The sequence below is a fragment of the Heteronotia binoei genome, chromosome 21 (genome assembly GCF_032191835.1).
Source record: "Heteronotia binoei isolate CCM8104 ecotype False Entrance Well chromosome 21, APGP_CSIRO_Hbin_v1, whole genome shotgun sequence".
Classification (NCBI taxonomy): domain Eukaryota; kingdom Metazoa; phylum Chordata; class Lepidosauria; order Squamata; family Gekkonidae; genus Heteronotia; species Heteronotia binoei.
This window is the reverse complement of record NC_083243.1, coordinates 166,758,626-166,783,273: the sequence shown is the minus strand read 5'-3', so window position 1 is coordinate 166,783,273 and position 24,648 is coordinate 166,758,626. Positions and strand designations below refer to the sequence as shown.

General features: G+C 43.5%; 1 protein-coding gene across 3 annotated transcripts in view; it reads left to right on the top strand.

Annotated features, from left to right (window-relative positions):
- The window catches only part of MYRF (myelin regulatory factor), a 176,155-nt gene that overhangs the window by 65,307 nt on the left and 86,200 nt on the right, over nucleotides 1-24,648 (top strand). For 2 of the 3 annotated variants that reach the window (XM_060263179.1, XM_060263181.1), the window contains exons 3-4: nucleotides 410-784; nucleotides 18,958-19,019. In XM_060263179.1, coding sequence (XP_060119162.1) covers nucleotides 410-784; nucleotides 18,958-19,019 — 437 coding nt within the window. The remainder of the gene's footprint in view (nucleotides 1-409; nucleotides 785-18,957; nucleotides 19,020-24,648) is intronic. The other variant, XM_060263182.1, reaches the window with a different exon arrangement.

Genomic DNA, 24,648 nt, shown 5'->3' with positions numbered 1-24,648 from the left:
GAGAATTCTTGAGGAATTTTCATGTCAGGACAACAGTGCACTGCTTGTAAATCTGTCTTTGCTACATTTGGCAGAACTTAGTAGCCTCAGACCTCTTATAACCAGGTGATTACATTTTGTGAACCAGGCATAAGTTAGATGAATCTTTGCAGTGAGGTTCCCAGAATACCAACATTTGGGAAATATTTTTCTTGGATCACAATATGATATGAACACCATGGCAGTTTCTTCCTTGATGTCATGAAAGTGTTGCTACTCACTATCCCTCCCGTTTTAGCTCTTTGGTGCAATAATGTTTTTTACTCAGTTTATTGCAGGTCAAATATATTTTACAAGAGCATCAGATCAGTAGATGAGAAAAATGCAATATATAATATATTATTCAGGAGGTTCAACTTCTACCCCACAGCTCTGACTTGGACTCCCTTCCTGAAATCCCTTCCTCAGCTGGCTACCCTCATGCCCAGGCTTCCAACTCTGCCACTGCATCTGTCTCCGGTGCTGGCCATGTGACCAACGTTGTGTCCAGTGGTGCCCTCCATCATGGCCCCCCAAGTACCCAACTCCCGATCCGGCATGGTCTCCATCACAGCACCCCGAGCAGCCAAGTTCCAATCCGACATGGTCCCCCTTTGTCCAGCCCTTGTGGACCCAGCTACAGTGCTCACTTCAACTACAATAACAACAATGGCATGGTGGTGTCCAAGGAATACCTTGGAGGCCACTGCCTGACTAGTATTGGCCCTCCAATCAAATCAGAGCTCAAAGCATCCTATACACCCGGGTAAGTGATACTGGACAAAGAAAAAGGTTAGGTGTGAGGGAGCTACAATTCCAGAATCAGAAGGAGTTATTGTAATGGTTCTCCAGTCTCTTATAATGCTGTGCCCCTTATAGAGTCCAGATTGAAGAAAGGCTAGTATTCTGTGAAAAGAGCTGGACTTCTGAAAGCAAGATGGCAACCCCTAAGCACAAAAAAAAATGGCTACTAAAAGAGCCCAAAGCTGAGTCTTGGAGGAGAAAATGTGATCTGAAATGTCCAAGCATTAATGCTACCTTTAAGAACATCTATCCATCTTTAACATCTTCATATATATATAGATAATTTCACAGAAAGGTATCTGATAATATTTAGGGTCTATGGAGTTGGAGATGGTTCAGAAGCTATAGAGTTGGGGCGTTTTTGCACAGAGCTTACCCCGGAGCGACGTCCCTCTTCACTGCGCATCGTCTGCGCGGATTTCGCACCAACTGCTCCGAAGAGCTGCGGCTTTTGCGTCGCTAACGTGAACTGGTTTTTAGCGGTTTACATTTGCGACTCAAAAGGCTCGGCACTTCGCGGCTCTTCCTGGTTCTGCGGAGCAGTTGGTGCGAAATCCGTAGTGCGAAATCCGCGCAGATGCTGCGCGGTGAAGAGGGACGTCGCTCCAGGGTAAGCTCTGTGCGAAAACGCCCTTAGTCAAAGTCCTCACTGCTGGGGCTGTATTGCACTCACTGTGCATATTTGTTAATGTTACATCTCTATAGCTTGCATATGAAAATAGCAAAGGAGAGAGGATACAGGATGTGAATTATAGGAACTCCAGGAACAACCAGATGAGATACAAACCTGGAAATATGTTCATTTTTCTGTCTGGGAGAAAGGCGTGCATTTAAGGAAGCCACTCCTGATAGGCAAATAGCCAACATCTGTCTTTGGCTGACTCATATGGAAGCAAATAAAGTGATCAGAGTGGAGCATTAAACCTTTTGAAAAAAGGGGAATATAGATTTCTAATTGTGTACAACAGGGTTGGAATATATTCCCCCGGACAAAAATGGAATCTTCTTGGTAAGAGGTAGTTTAGGGAGAAGAGGTGATTCCTGCTTTATACAAAGGTAAACTGTGATTGAATACGAGAAGAAGAATCATAATAGAATGAAGCAGCCAAGGCACATTGCTATGACTCTGAGAGGCAGTGTTCACGTCCCCACTCAGTCCCCACTGATTAGGTGAGTTTGAGCCAGTCTTTATTTTTCAGCCCAACCTAATTCTCAGGGCTGTTGTGAGGATAAAATGAAGGAGTCAGTGTATGCCATCTTTGGGGAAAGGGTGAAATAAAAATCTGAGAGGGAAGGGATAAGTAGACATCTGTTTGGTAGGAGAATAAGAGTTGCCATGGCAACCAGGAAAGGGCCTGTTATGGCAGACAGAAAATAGATATTGTGGTGAAATCTAAGGAATTTGCCATTAAGGAGGAGATTGTAAGGCAGCAGCCAATAGTGAACAGCAATCCAACTTTCTGTTTCAAACCATCTGCTTCCTGTTGTCAGTAAGCCTCCCAGCCATTGACCGGACCACTATCAAAAGCGTTTGTGCACATTCCTACCTATTCAAGGAGAAGAGCCAGTTACAGAATATTGACAGTTCATATGATAAGAAGGAAGCAAAAGATCAATTGAGAAGGGGTGACAACCACACAAAGGACAGAAAGTTGTTAGTGGGGAAATGGGTTAGCGAGATGATGGGTCAGAATTTCATATGCTGATTTGAAGTATGTTTCTATCTATTTTGTGTATGTTTTCGCGGTGCCTTGATGCCTCATTCCTTCTGTTGATAAACTGAGATATTGACTTAAGAAGGTTAATCAGAGTAAATATGAAAGTTCCTGTTTCAGGAATGACTAATATAGAGGAGAAACATAAAACTGGTTAGCTGCACACCAAGAAGAGAATGTTCCACATATTTGATATTTAATGGAAAACAATTTAAAAGCATGTTTTTTTCAACTAGGATCCACCCGCTAATTGGGGGAGACTTTTTTCCAACTGGAGTCCACCCACTAATTGTAGGGATATACATATGCTGTTACATCACTGGCAAAGAATATGTTAGACTAACTTTATCTCTTTCTTTAAGAAAGTTATTACCTTGCTGGATCAGGGGAATGCTGTAGATATAATTTATCTTGATTTCAGTAAGGCTTTTGATAAGGTTCCACATAATATTCTTGTGGGCAAATTGATAAAATGTTGTTTGGATCCTGTTAATGTCAGGTGGGTCTGTAACTGGTTGACGGATTGTACCCAGAGAGGGCTTGTTAATAGTTTCTCATCCTCTTGTAGAGGGGTGACAAGTGGAGTGCCTTGAGGATCTGTCCTGGGACCTGTTTTGGTCAACATCTTTGTAAATGATTGGGATAAAGGAATAGAAGCAGTGCTTATTAAATTTGCAGATGATACTAAATAGGAGAGGAGACACAAAGACAGTAGAAGACAGAAATAGGATACAGGATGATTTTGACTGGAAAACTGGACTAAAACCAGGGCTTTTTTTGTAGCAGGAATTCCTTTTTGTATTAGGCCACACTGATGTAGCCAGTCCTCTAAGAGCTTACAGGGCTCTTCTTACAGAGCCTACTGTAATCTCTTGGAGGACAGGCTAGATCAGGGGGGTGTAGCCTAATATGCAAAAGAATTCCTGCTACAAAAAAAGCTCTGGCTAAAACAGGGATGAATGTAAAGTTCTGCATTTAGTTAGGAAAAATCCAATGCATAATTATAAGATGGGGGAGACTTGTCTTGGCAGTGCTATGTGCAAAAAGGATCTAGGGGTCTTAGTGGACCATACACTGAACATGAGTCAGCAGTGTGATGTGGCAGCTAAAATGGCCAATGTGATTATGGGCTGTATCAACAGCAGTATAATGTCCAGAACATGTGAAGTGATGGTATCATTTTGTTCTGGGTAGACCTCACCTGGAGTACTGTGTTCAGTTTTGGGCATCACATTTTAAGAAGGATATAGACAAGCTGAAACGGGTCCAGAGGAGGACGACGAAGATGGTGAGGGGTCTGGATACCAAGTCTTATGAAGAAAGGTTGAAGGGGCTGGGCATGTTAAGCCTGGAGAGGAGGTGGCTAAGAGGTGATACCACCATCTTCAAGTACTTGAAGGGCTGTCATATAGAGGATGGTTGTTTTCTGTTGCCCCAGAGGTTTGGGCCAGAACCAATGGGTTGAATTAAAAAAAAGAGTTTCCGGCTAAATATTAGGAAGAACTTCCTGGCTGTCAGAGCAATTCCTCAGTGGAACAGGCTTCCTCAGGAGGTGGTGAACTCTCCTTCTTTGGGAGCTTTTAAACAGAGGCTAGATTGCCATCTGACATCAATGCTGATTCTATGATTTAGTTGAACAGAGAGAGGTCACTTCCAGAGTAGAAATATACAACCAAAGTTATAGTGATAAGATTACTAATATATTGCAACAAACATATATAGTATCAAGTCACATAAAGACTGAAAAATCAATTCCCAAAGTTCCACAATTCCGTCAATGGAGTCCCGATGTACAGGAAGTTGACTTGATTACTCCTTCTTTGATTTTTCTTCTAGCATACAGTGCTCCATGAATGATATTGCAACCAAAGGACAAGCGCTCAGAAAAATATATTGACTGTTTCTGATGCGTCAATTGACTGCAGAAGAATTTCCAAAAGAAAAACGGGACAAAAATTTCAAACCGGCACCACACTCAAAATAGTTCAAGGAAGGCAGGAAGGGTTGCATCAGTGCTTAGTTTTCATGGCCCTTTCTTACATGCCCAGTGAAATGCTGATCACCACTTTGGGATCAGGAAGTAGTTTTTCTCCAAGCCACTTTGGTAAGGGATCGTGGAGTTTCTTTGCCATCTTCTGGGCATGGAAGAGCGGCCACTGAGTGTGTGTGTTATGTGGGGGAGGTATTTGTGAATTTCCTGCATTGTGCAAGGGGTTGGACTAGATGCCTTGGAGGTCCTTTTCAATTCTATGATTCTTGTGTTGTGGGGATTAATGTGTCTGATTCTAGCAGATGCATTAGCAAACTAGTGCTTTATGCTTCAGGATGTTACGCCAGAGATTGACTCCTTGCCTTACACTCTCACTTCACAAACCTGGAGTCTTATAATGCTGTGATGCCAACAAAAAAAAAATGATTGGCCTGAATGCAACCTTCCACTCTTCGTAATGGCAGTAGCAGTGAAAGTATTAGGAGATATCATTTTTTTCCCTTTATACCACCTGTGAGAGTTTCAAGAATAGAATCACGGTTTTGGAAGCTTAAGTCCCAATGAGCAAACTAATGTATAATTTAGTAGTAGTAGTAGTACTTTATTCACGGTCATCCGACCAGCTTAATATAAACAGAAACAAAATCATAAAAACAAACCCATCACCTCTTACACAAAGTTCCTTACGCCAACTATTACACATATTGTTAAAAATCATAGCCAAGATTTACATTCTCAATTTCCCTCCTTTCCAACTGAGCAACATAACAGAAACGGGCAATCTTAGTTGAAACATCAGAGTGAGTGTCAGACAGGAGGAAGGCAATCTGCTCATCCTCCGGCCTGCCCGCCAAGGGCCCGAGAATTGGAGAGATTAATCTTGCCCTCAAGTCATTGTAATTTGGACACCGCAAAACGATGTGGAGAGTTGTTTCGACCTCATTGCAATTACAGGGGCACAATCTTTCCAGATATGGGTACCCAGCGTAACGTCCCAAAAGCACCGAAGAGAAAAGTGCGTTAAGTCGTGCTTTTGAGAAAGCTATCCGATATTTTGGGATAGTGATGTTGAAAAGATACCTGGCTGGGGACAGTACTTCAGCTTGCTTCCCTAAGAAAATGTGCGCAGAAAGACTAGCTCTAGCAGATCTCAGTTCCAGCTCAACCAACCTCAGGCGCAAAAGTTCTTTCGCATCCCTCAGTTCCATCATTGCTAGGGACTCAGGGGAGAGATCACAGAGTCTAAAATAATCTAGACACCTTTTCTCCCAAGTTCCCACAAAAGAGTCGAAGAAAATCAGATGGGGAAGGCCACCTGGCTTTGAGAGAACCCTCAAAAAGTAACAAAGGGTGTTTAACCACATAGACGTCTCGATGCTTGGGACGCCAGATTCCAACCTGATGGCAGTGTTTGGCACACAACTGGGAACGGACAAATGTATAATTTACTACTGATTGGAGGGAATCTCAATTAGCATTCCTAAAGTTTTTCAGAAAGATATTAACCTTTAAAGCCTTATGCGACCTGAGACCGATATAGCTGAAAGACTGCCTTTCAGGTGCACGGTGCTTACAGTGGAATACATCTAGGAATTTTTAAACAATTGGGATCGGAACATAGGATTTTTTTTATTTTAATAATCAGAACAATGTTTTTCTCAGAGTGACTTCTCTGACTTACCAGTTTTTGGGCATGCTTCTTTTGAAATGCCATATTTGCAGGTAATATTTTGGAACAATTTGAATAATTTGGAAGCGCCTTCACAGAGTGCAGTCCAATCTCCCCCCCCCCCCACCCCCATTCCAATCCTGAAGTGAACTCTGGAGAAACTGGAACAAAGTAAGAGTCAAGTGTACCTTTAAGACCAAAAAAGTTTTATTCAGAAGCTTTCGTGTGCTCTAAGCACACTTCATCAGATGAGGAATTAGGTTTAGTAAGCAGAGCTACATATAGCTGGTAGGTAGTGGTTTAGAATACAAAATGGTACAAATTTAAGATCCAATGGCAGACTAGTAAAATTAACAAATTGAGCAAACCTTTGATCTGGGTAACATGAGCGTGAGAAACCAAAATGAGGGCATTTCTTTCTCAGAAGTTTTTCCCATCCAACTAATTTACCTTCTTAACATGTAACATACATATAGTTTGCCATTAAAAAAACAAACACATCTGACAACAAGAATTACAGAACTGAGAAACCTGTGGGAGAACCTTCCAGAGCATTCAATGGATGACCTCAAAGTAGCTGTTTTACTACAAAGGAACTTCAAGAACAGAATGGGGAGAGAAAATGCTGAATTACAAATTATTATGAAACTTGGAACAAACACCTCCCTAGGACCCTACAAGGATATTGGTTTTTTATCTCATTACATATGCTAAACCCATTACCACTGAGTATAGTTATGCATCCACAGTGCTCCAATGAATTTCTCTTTTATAATAGTTTTTTGTATTGACATACTCAAAATAGGGATATTGGCTGTTTCTCTCATTACATATACTAAACCCATTTTCACTATATTGTAATGTATTCTTTTTTTTTAATGGCAAACTAGAATGATGTTTACATGTTAAAAAGTAAATTAGGTGGACAAGAGCATCACTATCCAATGTATTTCTCTTTTAGCTGTATTGACATACTCAAATAGCGATATTGGCTGTTTATCTCATTACATATACTAAACCCATCTTCCACTATATTTTAATGTATTTTTTTCTAATGGCAAACTATATGTATGTTACATGTTAAAAAGGTAAATTAGTTGGATGGGAAAAACTGAGAAAGAAATGCCCTCATTTTGGTCCAGGCTTATAACAATACAGTGATTAACAGGCATTCTCACATTTTAACATGTTACTGTTTTATTGGTTTCTCACGCTCATGTTACCCAGACCAAAGGTTTGCTCAATTTGTTAATTTTACTAGTCTGTCATTGGATCTTAAATTTGTACCATTTTGCATTCTAAACCACTGCTTACCAGCTATATGTAGCTTTGCTTACTGTACCTGATTCCTCATCTGATGAAGTGTGCTTAGAGCACTCGAAAGCTTACATTTTGAATAAAACTTCGTTGGTCTTAAAGGTACAACTTGACTCTTACTTTGTTCTACTGCTTCAGACCAACACGGCTGCCCACTTGGATCTATCTGGAGAAACTAGTTCTGCTGATTTTTGGAGTAGTTCAGTCTCAGTGGGTGAAAGTAATATTACTAAAGCTTTCTCTGTGAGCAGTTTTGAAGCTGCTCTTTATATATCTGCATGGAGGGATGCAATTTTGGAGGTTTTTAGTAAAGCAAAGGATGGATTTATGTTGATGTCCGTTGTTTTCAATTTTTAGCAAACAGCCTGCATAAAGCATGAATAGGATGAGCGTTGGCTAAATCAGCATGTTACTTGTTGGTGTGTACATGTGCAAGGAAATTTGCAAAGTAGATATCACAGTGAGAGTGAATTACTTGTAGCGATCACTGTTTTGCATGTTATTTGTGTGTACATTTACTTAATGTAAAATGGCAAAAGGAACATGCATAGGGTGAACATTAAGAGGGAGAACATTAAGAGCTACATCTCTTCGTCCTTAATTTGCTCATCCAGCAAGATGGCACCCCACCAACATACTACTATACAGTGGACTCCACAATTCAGTGCTCCTTGGTTCACCCATCATGCTTTATCAAAGCAAACTGATATTTGTCCTAGATGGTACTTGAAAGACAATGTTTTCTTCTGATGCCTGTTACTTCCAAGCTCTCTAATCTCACCAAAGGATCCATATTTGCAAAATAAGCCATGTCTGTGTCATGCACCCTGCCTAGAAGGCTCACTTAATGGATTGGCCCAGCCTGACATTTCTGTAGGGGGATGTACACAAACCCTTCTGTAAATATTTGGCAAGGATATTTGAAAGTATAAAGGGCAGAGCAGAAAGACAGGAAGAGAAAGTTCTTCGAAGCAAGCCTTGAGGCAACTTGAAAAGAGCAAATTCTGTTAACTTCAGAAGGTACAAGTCTAAGATTGGGGCCACCACAGTGAGTTGTCCGCCTCCCGTAGGAGCCCTGTCATAGACCCCTTTATGACTGGTAGTGCAAGTACTGGAAACTGAAGTCAAGGGAAAACACAAATGCAGAATCAGGAGGCAGAATGGTTATAGTCATAGAAGTTGTATAGCTGAGGAACATGATGTTCCATCTCTTCTTTAAAGGCCTGAAGGGCATCTGTGCTCAAAAGCACAAAAGGATAAATGTTCCATTTCCCTAAGTTCTGAAATTCTGCTTGTCCTGGCCACTGATCAGCAAGCTAAGCTAGGCTGGAGCTTCTTTTGGTGCTCTGAAGTTGATTTGGAGCAATCTGGGTCAGGCCAGCTGTCACAAACTCATGCAATATACTGATGTTGTAGGAGACTTTTGTTGGCATTTCTAGCAGGTGATATCTTCAGTTTTTGCTTTTAGCTTGGGGAGGGGAGGTGTCAGGGGAATGCCCTGCCCTTCCTTATTATCTGGTGACAGGACATGTTGTCCCTATCCCACCTCTTTCCTTCTCTTTGTCTCTAGTTGCTTGGTTTGTGCCTAAGGCTATTATTTCTTGTCATCTGTCTCTGATTTCGCTGTAACCTGTTGTGGTCCACTGAAACTTCTTACTAAGATTTCACATTTTTTTACAGCTGAAGTTGAGGGTCTTATTTTTCCGTTCTTGATCATTCTGTCCTCCTGGTTACTGTGTTGCAAGCCCGTAGCTACGAGGGGGCCTGTGGGGGCACAGCCCCCTGACTGCTAGGCAGGGCCCCCTGACTTGGGGCCCCTAACCAGACTCCAGTGCCTCGGCTGCATCCTTCTCCATTCTGCCGTCATCATACACCATTGCTTCTGCTTTCTTAGGAGATGTGATAGTACATAGTTGCTTCTGCTTGCTAAGGGGCTGGAAGAATTCTCTGACCCCTCAGCAAGCAGAAACAAGGGGGCACTTTCAGCGCCCAGGATTGAAAGTTAAGCTCTGTGTTGCTTCAGCTTCCTTAGGGGCTGGAAGAAATCTCTGACCCCTCAGCAAGCAGAAACAACGGACTGAAATTTAAGCTCCACCTTGGGCTGACATTGGGCTAGAGGGCACCTGCAAGAAGAGGCTGTTCTGGCCCTCAAGTAGGGCGGCAGGGGTAGGGAGTGGATAGCTCCATTGCAGGCTTTCTCTGCCAGACAGGGCAGTGTAGGGTAGGCTGGCGCACACAAGTGGAGGTCCTGGCTGCAGTCCGGGGCTGGGGATCAGTGGAGAGGTGATGTTCGCCTGCAGGGGTTTTCTGGCCTGGTCTCGCTGGCCACCCGAGCGAGGGTGGGAGCTGCGCTTGGGCAGCCTCGGCTCGCCCTCCGACAGGAAGAAATCTGAATCGGAGGTCTTGTAGCCGCAGAAGTCAGTTGCGACTTGGTGGCGCCTTCCGCCCCCCCCCCCCCCTTGTCCTGCTGGGCTCGCCTAGCTGGATCATGCTACAGGAAAGGGCAGGAGACGGTGTGGCACGTATCTAAACCTCTGAGTGGCTTCCCACCAGAGCTGCTGGAAAAGGAGTGGAAAGGGATCACCTTGGGTGGGGCAACTGTGGGGAGGGGGGAGGCTGTATGGCAGCGAGCTGGCAGCTTTCCTTGTCAGCTGTGGTAGGAGAGAAGGCCATGGAGGTTGAAAAAAATCAGGGCCCCCCAATTCTTCAAATCCTAGCTGCGGGGCTGCTGTGTTGTTGTTTCCCCCGTCCCCCAGTAGCACTGTTGTCTTTTGGAAATACGTGTTTCTGTCTCTTAACGTTCTCTGTGTATGGGTTTCACAGAGTTCCACTGGACTCCTACTCATTTGGTGCTGCAGTGTTATCTGAGTAATCATTTATGGTCATGCTTTCCATTTTCATGTTGTAACTGATGCGTTCAAAATCTGTGTTTCTTAGGGCTGATGTAAAAATGCATAAGTAAAATCTTACCTCAGAGTCTGATTCCCCACACTTGCGGAAAATATGCTGGATGCCATTGGCTGTGTTTAGTCACACTATTGAAGGTCTCAGTCTTTTCTGCCCAAACACACACACGGATCAGTTCATTAAGGCTGCAAGATCTGTGGAACTCTGAAACTAAATTCTGAAAAGGCAGAATTCTTACTCTTTTGATCTGTGACCTCCTCCTTTCTTACTCCTGGTGGTGGTATAAAGTGTTGTCAAGTCGCTGCTGATTTATGCTGACCCCATATGGTTTTCAGAGCCAGAGACATTCAGAACTGTTCTGCCATTACCCCCTTTGCATAGCAACCCTGGACTTCCTTGGAGGCCTTCCAACCCAACACTTACGAGGGCTGGCCCTGTTTAGCTTGTGGGATTTAACAAGGTTGGGCTAGCCTGGGCCCTCCAGGTCAGCGCTCTTACTCTTATTTCTCTTTTTATTCTTGGCATATAAGCTTGAAGTCATATTCTTCCTTTCCCCTGACATCCAAACTATCACCAAAAACTGGCTTCCCCCCCCCCCTTTGCTTCAAAAATCACCTCTTCCCTTTACTGCTTCAAACTCTTGTCCATGCTCTGGTTCTCTTTTCTCTTGACTACTGCAAGCTTCTCCTTGTTGGCTGTCTTCATTGGGGTCTCTTTCCTCTTCAGCCAACTTAGAATGCCTTTGCTGTAATAATCTCTCTAGACTGTGAGTTGGAGTGTGGGAGTGGAGATGGAGTGTAAAGGAAAAGCTGCAGAAACTGACTCCTCCTTACTAGTGTCAACCCTTCCATGAACAGGGCAAGAGCCTGTGCAAAAGTGAGTAGACAGTTTCTTCCCCCTCCCCACATTCCACACTGTTCCTGAAGGTTCTCTGACTCTCTGAAACAGTAAAGGGGGACTGCAGGGAGATGGTGAAAATAGTTGTCCAGTGAACTTCATTGTTCATAGGATCCATTTTCCTGTCATCATAATTACCACCTCTTTTAAAGATGTCTGCTGTTTTTTGTATGAATGTCAGTCTCCTCTTCTGTACCTCTAAAAGCAATCATCTTCTGGTTTATTACTGTGTGACTGCACTTCTTTTTCATGTTCTTGCTGCATTCTTTCAGGCTAGCATTCCATATGTTTTATGCTTACATTCCCAGCTGTGTATCTTCTCCTGTGCTGTTTCCAAAGTCTCGAGCAATCTCCCCCTTTCAGCCAGCAGGATGTAATGGTTAAGGGTGGCAGGCGCTAATCTGGAAAACTGGGTTTGATTCCCCTCTCACAGTTCTCTCAGAACTCTCTCAGCCTAACATAGCTCAAGATGCCTATTATGGGGGAAAGAAGGGAAGAAGATTGTAAGCCATGGGATTCCTTAAGGTAGAGAAAAGTGGAGTATAAAAACCTATTCTTCTTCAAGCCAATTTCTGCTGTTCCTTCTAACCCTTCCCCAAACTCATTTCTAGCCTCCAATATATCTGTTCTGTGTGTCACATTCTTTATATTTCTTCATCAAACCTATCCTTCTTGCTCTTTCAGCATTATTTGTTAAGCCCAGCAACTGAGTACCATGTTACTGCTGTACAAATAACTTTATATATTGTTAGCTTTAAAGCAGTTATTAATGAATTGACCTTATTGTATGTATCCAGAAAGCTTGTTGCCTTGACATGTTATATTCACAGGTAAGGTGCAATATAGGCAGCACAGTCATCAATCCCATTCTCTAGGGCTAACATTACATGCTAAGATCGACAAGGAGATCGACAACAGGCTGGCAAAGGCAAACCGTGCCTTTGGCCGACTGCACAAAAGAGTGTGGAGCAACAAGCATCTGAAAAAAGGCACAAAGATCAATGTTTACAAAGCGGTTGTGATGACAACCCTCATCTACGGCTCCAAATCGTGGGTTTTATACCGTCATCACCTGCGACTCCTTGAGCGCTTTCATCAGCGCTGCCTTCGCACCATCCTCAACATCCACTGGAGTGACTTTGTGACCAACACTGAAGTTCTCAAGCGGGCGGAGGTTACCAGCATCGAGGCACTGCTGTTGAAGACGCAGCTGCGCTGGGCAGGGCATATTTCTAGGATGGAAAACCACCGCCTTCCCAAGATTGCCCTGTATGGCGAACTCTCCACCGGCCATCGAAATAGAGGGGCACCAAAGAAGAGGTACAAGGACTCCTTGAAGAAATCCCTTGGCACCTGTCGCATCAACCATCACCAGTGGTCTGACCTAGCCTCAGATCGCAAAGCATGGAGGCACACCATCCACCAGGCTGTCACTTCCTTTGAAAACGCACGCATAGCTGGTCTTGAGGACAAAAGGAGATTGAGGAAGAATCGCACTGCTACAGCACCAACCCTAAATCAGACTTTTCCCTGCAGCCACTGTGGCCGGACCTGCCTGTCCCGCATTGGTCTTGTCAGCCACCAGCGAAGCTGCAGCAGACGTGGACTATTGCACCCTTCTTAAATCTTCGTTCGCGAAGCCAAGCCGAGAGAGAGACATTCCATTGCTTCACAGTAATATATCTTTAATATGGGTAAAGTTAAGGATCTGAGGGCGTTCTGTTCATTCTTGATGAATTACAACACTGTGCTATCTGTCGTGACACCCTTTGACCTGTTCAGCAGCTCACACTCGGAGTCCTCAGGGGGAAACCCTGAGAAGCCAAGGCCTCTGGCTGAGAGGACAGTGGTGCTAGGGAGAACCTAGCATGGCAGATGTGCTAGCATCTGTCAGAGCCTACGAGTGTCTTTGACACTGGCCCCAGTATAGCTACTAGGCTTCCACTGAGTAGGTCTCAAACCCAGGCCCATAGACCACCAGCAACTGTCCCCACTCTGCAGGAACAGAGGCAGAAGTCCTGGGCTAAGGCAATCCAAAGGAGGTGAAGCGCCAGGCTACTGATGTGCGATCCCACCTCAAAGCAATATGAAGACACAGTACAGCTGCAGGAACTCCAGGAACACTGGCAGAAGTGCAGCTGAGCCTGATTATCTCCTAGTACAGTGAACCATAACTGTGGTACCCAGTTGCTGTGTGGTGGGAGATGCAGGTGTGAGGCGTGGCCTTAGAACAGCAACATGGGAAGGGGAGCTAGAAACACTGGCTCTCTTGGTGTGTAATTCAAAAGATGGCCAGTTGATGGCAGCAGTACTGAGATAAATCCTTTCTGAAGGTCGAACAGGTCCAGGGGTGTGTTGTGCTTCAGGGTGAAGACTTGGAGGGTTGAACAGCGCAGTGCTTGTGGGTCAATTGGGCCATTCTACCACAAATACTATTCCAAACCTCTGCTAAAATAAACCAATCATGACCACTCTGTTTATGGAAGCACTCTGTGAATGATTGCTGAGATGTGCAAACGGCTTGAGAATTTCTTGGTATGTCTGAGTTGTAGCTGACTGTTCCTCCACTATAACAGCTTAGGTGTGTAGCCGTTTTCCATCTCCCCTCTTGCACATTTTCAGACAGTAAGTAGGGAAACGTAACAATGGCTCTTGGGCTAATAGAATAATTGCTCTCGCCACAGTCTGCTTATCCCTTCTCCTCTTTATTCGTGTTGCCAGTAAAGCATGCAGTTTATGTGAATGGCAGATCTTTGCACCTGTCCAATAATACAGAGACCTGATAGTTTCTTCAGGCTACCAGATGGTAACTAGATGCTGCCATTGTTCTGTGTCTAATAATATAAGTAGGATTGGGGAGAGCGTCTGTTTTTGGTACAGATGTAAAATTTTGATGTTGTTAGTTTTCACTGAAAAAAAAAACATTTTGGGGGGAAATTTTGGACAGAAATAAGCTCACACGATGACAACAGGTAGATGGGATATAAAACAAAACCTTATAAAATTAAACACTGAAATCATTGTTAATTTATTACTGTTAAACACATTGTAGAATAGTCATTGTTAACAGAATTGTTCATGTTTAAACGATAAACATATTCTTGTACATGTTGTATCTGTCTGCAATATAGATAGGAATTACTGTTATCTAATGCTGTAGATTGCCTTGCATTTAAAAAAAATCATGGTGTGCCTTTTGAGCAAGTAAAACTTTGTCTTAAAAAGCATTTCACTCATTCCAGAAAAAAAATCAAACCCCGCACTCTTCAGCACATTCCAAAATTTCCCTTTTTTTCATTAGAAAGAGTCCACAAGGGGGAAGGAGCCCACAAACTTTCCTCCATTTTTCTAGCCCCACCCCAGGCTTTCACGTTGCTAATCACACATGGAAAGTACAGGGTTGTCCTGAGGTGACCATATGAACTCATTTGTACTTGGGTTGATTGCATATCAGCTTCATTTCCTCCTATAGCCCTTCTGTCTCATCTTGCTTGTTTCTGTTTACCTGACTATGCCGGTCTGCATGATAGGTATGTTTAGAGTTAAGATCGTAGATCTGAACTGAACTCATTGACCAGCAAGGAACCTAGGAAGGCTTTCTTATGGTGGTGGTACTGAATGTATTTGATGGAAGGGAATAGAGATATGGTTCCTCATTACAAATTACGTTTTCCCTATACACATGTGTATTGGTAGTTTTGTGCTGGGAACTTAATCCCAGGCTCACATAGGCCCAATTTGGAATAAGACCACTGTGCTCAAACCTTCCATCCTACATTTCCCCAAAAAACTGAAATGGCCCCAGGGGGCATTATTTGCCCATTGGGGAAATCCAGGGCTTTTTTTTGTAGAAAAAACCTAGCAGGAACTCATTACTATGCAAAGCCACACCTCTAACATCACCGTCATTTGCATACTAGGCCACACCTCTGACATCACCATCATTTGCATACTAGGCCACACCTGAGTGTGCTCCGGCGGGGAGGGCGGGATATAAATAAAATTATCTATCTATCTACCTCTGACATCACCATCATTTGCATACTAGGCCACACCTCTGACATCACCAAAAGTGCCATTATATCTTTTTTGAGGTGTGATAACCAGAATTGTACTGTATACTGTGTACAATTCTGGTCACCACACCTCAAAAAAGATATTCACAAGAGGCAGCATGGTATAGTGCAGGGGTGGCCAAACTGTGGCTCTTTCACACATATTGTGTGATTCTTGAAGTATCACCCCAGTGGCTGGCTTAGAGAAGGTATTTCTCTCTTTAAATTACTTTTCCAAGCCAAGCCAGCTGGCAGCTTGAAGAATGCATTTCAAGTTAAAGTTGCTTTTTTTTCCACCTCTCCCTCCCTCCATTTTCCGTCCTTCCCTCCCTCAGACATCTGATATTCATGTCTTGTGACTCTCAAACATTTGACATTTATTTATGTGGCTCTTCTGTTTAACAAGTTTGGCCACCCCTGATCTATACATATCTTGGAGGGCAAGTAGAGGAGAATCATAGGGAGGTCTCCTGTGAGTGATGCCGCTAGCTTGCACGGGGTCTGTTCTATACTTTTCTGAACCTGTGCCTGTCATTTCCCCAGAAAACACTTTCCTGGGGGTGCCTTCTCTGGGGGGGATGTAACTTAGAACTCCTAAGTCCATTCCTCACCAAACTTGGAGGGCAGGTATAGGAGAGTCCGCCAGAGATCCCCTGCATGTCTGGCATCTGTTTGACTAGATCACAAACTGCGTGACATGATGGCTCACGGTTCACAAACCATGCCGCAAACCACAGAATGAAACAAACTGCATTTGCCTGGTTCATGCTCATCACTTGTCAGGTTGCTATGAGTTGAGCCTAGGTGTCGAGCCCAAGGTGTGTCCAAGGGCAAGTAGGAAAAAGAAGAAAAACAAGTGGTACAGTTCTCATGGGAGGTCAAGCATACAGGATGCATGAGCAGATGAGCTGGTGAATTAATAGCACTTGGGAACAGTGTTCTCTTTAAACTGACTTAGCATGATCTAGCTCACAGATTTTTAGCCTCCAGTTCACACATTTTTGTCTCAGCTCAGAAAAAATGGTCCTAGAGCAGGGGTGGCCAAATGGTGGCTCAGGCGCCACATATGGCTCTTTCACACATATTGTGTAGCTCTGGAAGCCCCCACTGCCCTGTCAGCCAGCTTGGAGAAGGCATTTGTCTCTTTAAATCACTTGTCCAAGCCGAGGCAGCTGGTGACTTGGAGAATGCATTTAAAGTTGCCTTTTTCCACCTCTCCCTCCTCCCTACCTATTTGCCTTCCTGTCTTGCGGCTCTCAAACATCTGAAGTTCATGTCTTGCAGCTCTCAAACATCTGACATTTATTCTATGTGGCTGTTACCATTCAACAAGTTTGGCCACCCCTGGTGCAGTACAGAAAGAAAGAAAGAAGAGTGGAAAATAAGGCAAACAGAAAAAGGAAATATTGACAGAAAGACTGACAGAAAGAAAGAGTGGGGGAGTAGAAAATAAAGCAAATAAACAGAGAAAAAGAAAGACTGACAGAAAGAAAAAATGAATAAATGAAAGGGGGAGAGAGAGTTGGAAAAAAAGAGAAAGAAAGAAAGAAAGGAAGGAAGGAAGGAAGAAAGAAAGAAAGGAAGGAAGGAAGGAGTTGGAAACAAATAGAGAAAAAAAAGTGAAGTGAAATAGGAAGGAAGGAAAAGGGAGGGAAGGAGTGAAAGAAAAGAGGGGGAAAAGGAAGAAAGAAAGAGAAAAAAAAGGGAAAGACAGTTCATGATCTGTGACAGTTCCTGACAGCTTACCTTAGCGGGTGCATACCAATTCTGTCCAGAGTACTTGTGCCTATGCAGGATGATTGGTGTGCTGATTGGTGCTTGTGTATAGCTATATGTATATAACTGGGAAAAGCTTGTACAGTATATTCTCTGCTCTCAAATGTGGTGTCTGGCGAAGCACTTTGTCGAGTGTATACCAGAACAGCTATAACTTGTATATTTGTAAATAAATGTAAATAGTTAGCACAAGTCAGTGTGCTGTATATTATTAAGTCTCACAAATCCAGAGCATACCAGTAAATACACCACCACGGAGTCCCACCGGCACGTGTGACATCGGGAGGCTCCCGTGCAGATGTGGCTGGGCCCCCGGTGCCCCACCGGTGCGTGCGACATTGGGAAGCCTCCGCGCAGGTGCGGAGACCTGCCAGCCAGCCAGGAACCGAGCCGGAACGCTGGCTTAGTCAGCCGGAATGCTGTCTGGGCCAGCCGGAATGGTGTTCCGGTGCGTTCCGGCTCAAAAAAAGTCCTGGGGAAATTCAAGTGCTTTCCCATTGGGCACATGGAACCCCATCAGGGCAAATGGCCACCTCTTGGAGCTGTTTGAAATCAGGAAAATGGTGTGGGCAGAAATCTGAAGACGTCTCTCTTCATGCACTACAGTCCCAATCTGAATCAGGATGGTGCAATATAAAGAAATAAAATATATGGTCTAGGACAGCAGTCCTCAACCTTTTTGGCACCAGGGACTGGTTTCATGGAAGGCAATTTTTTCACAGACCGGGGGGGAGGGGCGATGTTTCAGGATGATACAATTATGCAATGTATTTCTGTTATTACATTGTAATATATAATAAAATAATTATACAAGTCATGGTCCGGTTGCTTAACAGGCCATGGATCGGTACCGGTCCATGGCCCAGGGGTTGGGGACCCCTGGTCTATGAAATTAATCAGTAGTTTTAAAACAATCTTTTTTTTGTAAAATTTTGATAGAAATTGCTTTGATATACCTGGGGGTTTTTTTGTTGGATGGTGGCCAGGTTCTTCCTTCTTTTATATCTGGAATAGCTTTGCTATTTTTAGTGCTGTTGCTTCCTGTAAAACCACAGGCAGTGATGATGACGATGGTGATGGTGACACAATCTAACTCTTAGGCTGACAATTTTTGCTTTGATGGGTCAGGTTTCGGAACCAAGCCAGGCTACCCAAAAGCCCCCTCTGTATTTGTGATGACACTAATTATCTTTTTCTGGGAAACAGATATGTTTCTGTGTGGGCTGTTTTTAGCTGAGCATGAGCTGCGGGCCAAAGAGAGAAGTCTTATTAGGATTGACAAAATGGCCAAGAAGTGAGATGCCTATGAATAAAATCAAAGGGCTCACTGTGGAAGTATTATAGGACAGGGACTGGGAGGTGAGAAATCCAGTTGAAGCAATCCCAGTTTTTTGCCGTAGGAGCTGCTGTATGGTACGGTTTAATGGTGTTAGATGTGGGGAGCTCCCAAATATTCAGTTCTTATTTACTTTCTTACAAACGAAAGTTAGTAGTGGCCAAGGGTTGGGGCTGTAGCTAAAGAAGAATTTGGTTCTCAGAGACCTATCTATAGGGTGCTTACATTGCTTTCAGTTTTAGGAAGAATTGTATAGAACTATCCAAGAAAAATGCATGTAGACTCAATTGCTGGGCTCTGCCTGTGGGGGGTGCTTCCATCAATAGGGTTATTCATAGTACTGTGTGTTACTTCCTACCCCTAACCCCCCCCCCCCCACCGATTTGAAGAATATTTTGCATTCTTTTACCTTATCAATTTTGCTAGACTTGCTAGTTTGACTTTTTTCGCTGTTTTTCTCAATTGCTCTTCAGCACTTTACCTGACTCTCCCCCGGACTCTGGATCAGAAGCATACTCCCCCCAGCAGGTGAATGGTAAGTGCTGAGATTAAAACCTATACTCAGCAGACTCCCCCCTCCCTTTTGGGTTGGCAAAAGTGGTTGGCTCTGAAGGCTTTATCGGTCGGGGAAAAACAGGCTGCTTGCAATACGTTAAGAGATTATCAGTTAGTAAATATTCCTAGACTTTCGCCTATTGTTTTCTTGCTACTCTTTGGAAAGATCAGGGTGGGTGGGAAAGAGAACACAAGAGGCGTGTGGGAAGGACAGAGGTGTAAACCCATCTTCAAAGACATGAAAATGGGTGATTTCTGCAGTGAGTAAACATGAAAAGGGAGTGCTCAAGCCTCATTTCTTGCTGGGAGACCTTGAGAATTATGTAAAAACAAGTGTATTCTCATTTCTGGAAATGAAGACTGAAACAAGGAGATTGTCATGAGTTTGCTGTTAAGTGGTAAGTACACTCTGATAATTCTGCCATCTTTCTGAGGACTCTGTTCATTTTTTACAGTCTGAGAAATCTTGTATTCCTAACCAGAAGCTTCTGTTCCACCCCCATGGGTCAGGTTGGCCTCGCGCCATTGCACTCCTAGCCTTATATACTGGGAGGGAAGTGAGTGGATATGATCATGTCCCACAAGCTACATTTGCTATCCCATGATGTGAGCCTCATCAGGTGTTCAAGAAGTTTAACATGCTAGTGAATAAATAGCAGGGATTGGGGGGGGGGGGGGGGCAGGAATAAATACGAGAGACAGGAATCTTCAGAAGCTTCCCCAATGGCCCCTTACTTTAAAACTTCAGCCCTGACTGTAGTGAAGCAGCTACTTCTTTTTCTGTGGAAGAGGTCAAGAGTTCTGTTTATCTCACTACAAAAATCCCTGGAATTCCTTCTGGCCCTTCTTTAAATATACCAAAGAGGCTAGATTATTCACCACAGAGTGAACTGCTTTCTCTCAATGCCAAGACAACAGTTCTTCCAATCTGTGGCAGAGGGGTTTACAGGGTCACATTCTGGTGAAGGAAGAACATGGCCTCAGACCTTTTAGTGAATGGGATCTGAACAGGTCTGAGGTGCATATGTGGAATCTCTACATAACTTTGCCTGTATGGTCTCATAGTTTTCTAGGGCTGTTTCCTAATTTTCAGGATGGCATTCAAATGCCAGGTTTCCTTTATACACTGAAGGTTCCATTATCTGATTCATTTTCTAAACTATGACTGTCAGATTTTTGGCCTTGGCTTCTGCAATTCTAGCCAATCACATTACAAAGCCGAAAGCTTTTCAAAACTAAAATTATGTTTGTTATTCTACTGTAGTCTGAGGTGGTGTTAGCAACAGTAGCTTTTAACACATAGGAAACTCCATGGGATAATTACGTGGTGTGTGAAGCGCTTATATTTATATCTTCTGTATACTGCTGTTTATTCATTTGTTTTGTTTTAAGTATACCCCACGTGGATCCCAATGGGGATCCAAAGTGCACATTTCCCCCTTTTCCATTTCATCCACACAACAACCTTTTGAGATAGGTTAGAATGTGTTACTGGCCCAAAGTCACCCAGCAAACCTTTGGGGCAGAGTGAGGTTTCCAACCTGGATGTCCCAGATCCTATTCTGACATTTTAACCACTACACCGTGCTGTTTTTATTAGCTTCAGTAGAAATTAATACTAATAGCATGTGAGTGGCTTTTTTTAACAGACCTCTTGGGATTTTACCATACTGAATAATCTGATATCTGCAGACTTGGCTACCTTGCTCTCCATCTTGACTTCAAATATTTACTGAACAAATTAAAATGCTACTAGTTTCAGTACATGTTCTGGTGGCAAAAGGGGGGGGGGGTCTTGTTTTTCTTCCTTTCTCCCTTGTTATGTTAGCTTTCCTGATCATTTCTACCCCAAAAGTTACTTCCCATTCCATTTTTCTTATTGCCTGCCTTATGAATCACTTCATTATCATCCTTTGGCTTCTTTGGAATGAAGCAGGAGAAACAGACATCCTATAGATGCAAGTAACGGGCTGCTTTTGCTGTGATTTGTATAAATTCAGTTTGTGTGTGAGGCATCGATTCCTTCATGGCAGGGTTACCAATGATGGGTGAGGTCTGAAGCTTTCTCAGAATTTCAGCTGGTCTCTGGACTACGCAGGTCACTTCCCTTGAAGGAAATGGCAGCTTCAGAAGCTAGACTCTGTATTATAGCTTAGGGTCTAAGATAAACATGTCCTAGAGTGACTTCACCTTCCCCCTGAGCTCCCTTCTCTTTCCAAACTTCCCTGTCTAGGTACCACCTCTGCATTTCCCGGAATTTCCCAAGGTAACCGTTTACCAAAATTGAACTTGGTAGGTTGAAGAACAAATGACTGAGTAGCAAAGGGAGGAGACAAGAGGGCAAAGAGACGACTGAGTCTGGAAATGGTTGAATTTCATGGTTTCCTTTAATCCAGCTGTGTAGTATGTCATTTGCCAACTCCTCTGGTTGAGTAATAATTGCCTCACGTGATCAAACTGTAACTGCCCCCTCCCCCTCACTTCCGCAGTGCTACCTTGACTTTTAAACATTGATACTAGATCAATTGTAATAGCCTCTGACTGCTATTCCTAATCAGAAAATGAAGCACCATACTGTAGGCATGCAGGCTGGATGAGCACCTTCTGAGAATCTACTTTTAACATAACTCTAAGCAGAACCCCACTTTTCACACAGGCCTTTAGTTTGGACAAGGTGGACTAAAAAGTAGTAAGAGGAGTGGCCTTCACCCTCTTTCTATATAGATAACAAAATACTTCATTTGTCTCTAAAACTTAAGGAGCTTGTTTCACTTAATACCAAATTAGGGGAAGTCTTTGGATCCACAGCTTATAGCTGTATGAATTGCCACTTATCCTCTGGGAGCCAGAGGCTGAAGAGACTGCCATTCTCTATGCCCAGAGCTCATACAATTAAATATTCTCCTTGTCTCAGATGGTGATAATGTTAATGTGGCTATGCGAGAAGCCTGGTTATGCTACAAAATCGTTAATGCATCTCTTTGTCACCTCATCAGCAAAAAGAAGGCTATAAGGGAGAAGCTATGTGTGCATGGAAGGAAAAGTGAAAGAGAAAAAGATTTCTAAAGTAAGAGAAAGGGGGACAGCTTCTGTATAATGTAAAAATATACTTCTCCCCCTCCCTCAAGTCATGGCTGACTTAAGGTGACCTTGTGAGGTTCTTAAGACAAGAGACTAACAGAGGTGGCTTGCCATTGCCTGCCTCTGTATGGCAACTCTAATATTCCTTGGTAGTTTCCTATGCAACTACTGATGAGGGCCGACCCTGCTTAGCTTTCAAGATCTGACAAGATTTGCGTTAGTTTGGACTGTTCAGGTCAGGGGAAATAAATATGTGATCCTAAGCAAACTGTTGAGTACCGTCAGTTTTCACCTAACCAACCCGCAGCTTCTTGGTGCTGAGGAGTAAGACAGCCCTCAGGAAATAGATTACTGCCTTGCATTTCTAAGGAAGAGGGGTTGAGCTGCTGTTGCTTGGTAGATCCAGGCCTCAGATTCAGTGGGAGCTCACAGGAGCACAGCTCCTGAACCTTTCTGAGAGTTCCTCCTCCTCCTTTTGAGAGTTCCACCTCCTTGTCTATTGAATAGTTGTGCAGCTGCATAACAATCCCTGGATGAGCTCCACCACCTATTTTTCTACAAAACGACCCCTGGGTAGATTGAACAGTAGCTGTCTGCTCTGCTGATCCTTCTATTCTTCGTGAAATAGCGGAGATGGGAATGGGGATTTCCCTCCTACCCCTACCTGAGCATGAGGCTGAGGGACCATTAGCTGTCTAAATATGTGCCCTGGTCACCTGTCACAGAATCTGTAAAACAGCTGATGTCTGGTAGCAGCTTTGTCTGATTTTGCATGTTGAGGGCATCTCTTACTATTTGTTATATAGGTTCAGTTTTGTTTTTGTTTTGTTTTAGATATACCATAACACAGAGCTATTAAAGAGCTCTTTCCCCTTGCCCCCCCCACATTGACAGATGAGAACCCTCTGTATCCTTTATTAACTTGAAATCAAGCTTCAAAGTTAAGTAAAGGTCAATGTTGTTGTATTAAGGAGATCTGTGAATGTGAATCAAGGGCTTTCATGAATGCCTTCTAGCCTGTTTCCCGACAAGTAAAATCTTTGTAGGCTTACATGCTTCAGGAAATCTCCTCTGTAGGAAAACCGAAGACGAAGAAGAAGAATTGCAGATTTATACCCCACCCTTCTCTCTGAATCAGAGACTCAGAGCGGCTTACAATCTCCCTTATCTTCTCCCCTCACAACAGACACCCCGTGAGGTAGGTGGGGCTGAGAGGGCTCTCACAGCAGCTGCCCTTTCAAGGACAACCTCTGCCAGAGCTATGTCTAACCCATGGCCATTCCAGCAGGTGCAAGTGGAGGAGTGGGGAATCAAACCTGGTTCTCCCAGATAAGAGTCCGTGTACTTAACCACTACACCAAACTGGTTTGCTGTGGTCCCACTTTTAGCCCCCAAATTTGATGCAGTTCGTTTTTATTGTTGAAATCAAAAGCAGCTCTCTCAAGTCCTTGAAATGTTCCTGGCAAAAGAAGGCTTTGAAGCAAAGTGCAGAACTGGTTCCGCATATCTCATATTGCAAGCATGTTTATATTTCAGACACACTAAGGCAAAGGAGATTAGCTGTAAATGGATGGCCATTCTGCTCCTGTCACTGCCTCCAGTCTTTGTATAGATTGTGCTGCACTTTTCAGCATTTTTTGCCTATCCAGAATTCATTTTAAAAGGTGCAATTAAAATGGGGTTGCCAGCCTCCAGGTGGGGCCTGGAGATCTCCTGCTTTTACAACTGATCTCCAGCTGGCAGAGATCAGCTCCCCTGGAGAAAATGGCTGCTTTGGAGGGTGGACTCTGTGGCATTGCGCCATGCTGAGGCCCCTCTCCTTCCCAAACCCTGCCCTCTCCCAGATCCACCCCCAAAGTGTCTAGGTATTTTCCAACACTTACCTGGCAACCCTAAATTAAAAATAATAATTACTAATAAAAATGAAATATGCATGATGCAAGAGAGGGAGGCTTAAATGAGGAAGCAGATTTTAAATCTTGAGATGGTGGTCCGTCAACTGAACCTTAAATTTTAGAGTCATTAAAGAGAAAGCTGAGGGGTCTACATTATTGTCTTCCTACATATCTGGTTGGTTAGATTCTATGATTACTCTGGGGGTTGCACCAGTAGTAGCTAATGGCTATCCAAGAGGTCCCAGAAGAAACCCCCCTGCTTTGAGTCTGAGAGACACTGTAGTTACATTCACTGATCATCTTACTCCTAAATGAGTATTAGAAAAGGCTCAGACCAACAATTTCTTACTTCATCAAGGGGATTGGATCTCAGCATTTCCTGATCTTCCCCAAGATGCCCTGGCAATTCGTAAAGAACTAAAATCAATAGTGAGAAACCTTATTGCTGTGAACATAAAATACAAGTGGGTTGCTCTGTGTAAAATTCTAGTGCCACATAATGAAAAATCTCTGTATGCCTCAGATGGAGGCAATGCTCTGCACCTTAAATATCCATCCAATTGAAGATCAACCTATGGAAGATAAACAGAGATGTGCTCGGAAAATAAAATTCTTTGCAAAGATTCCCATATG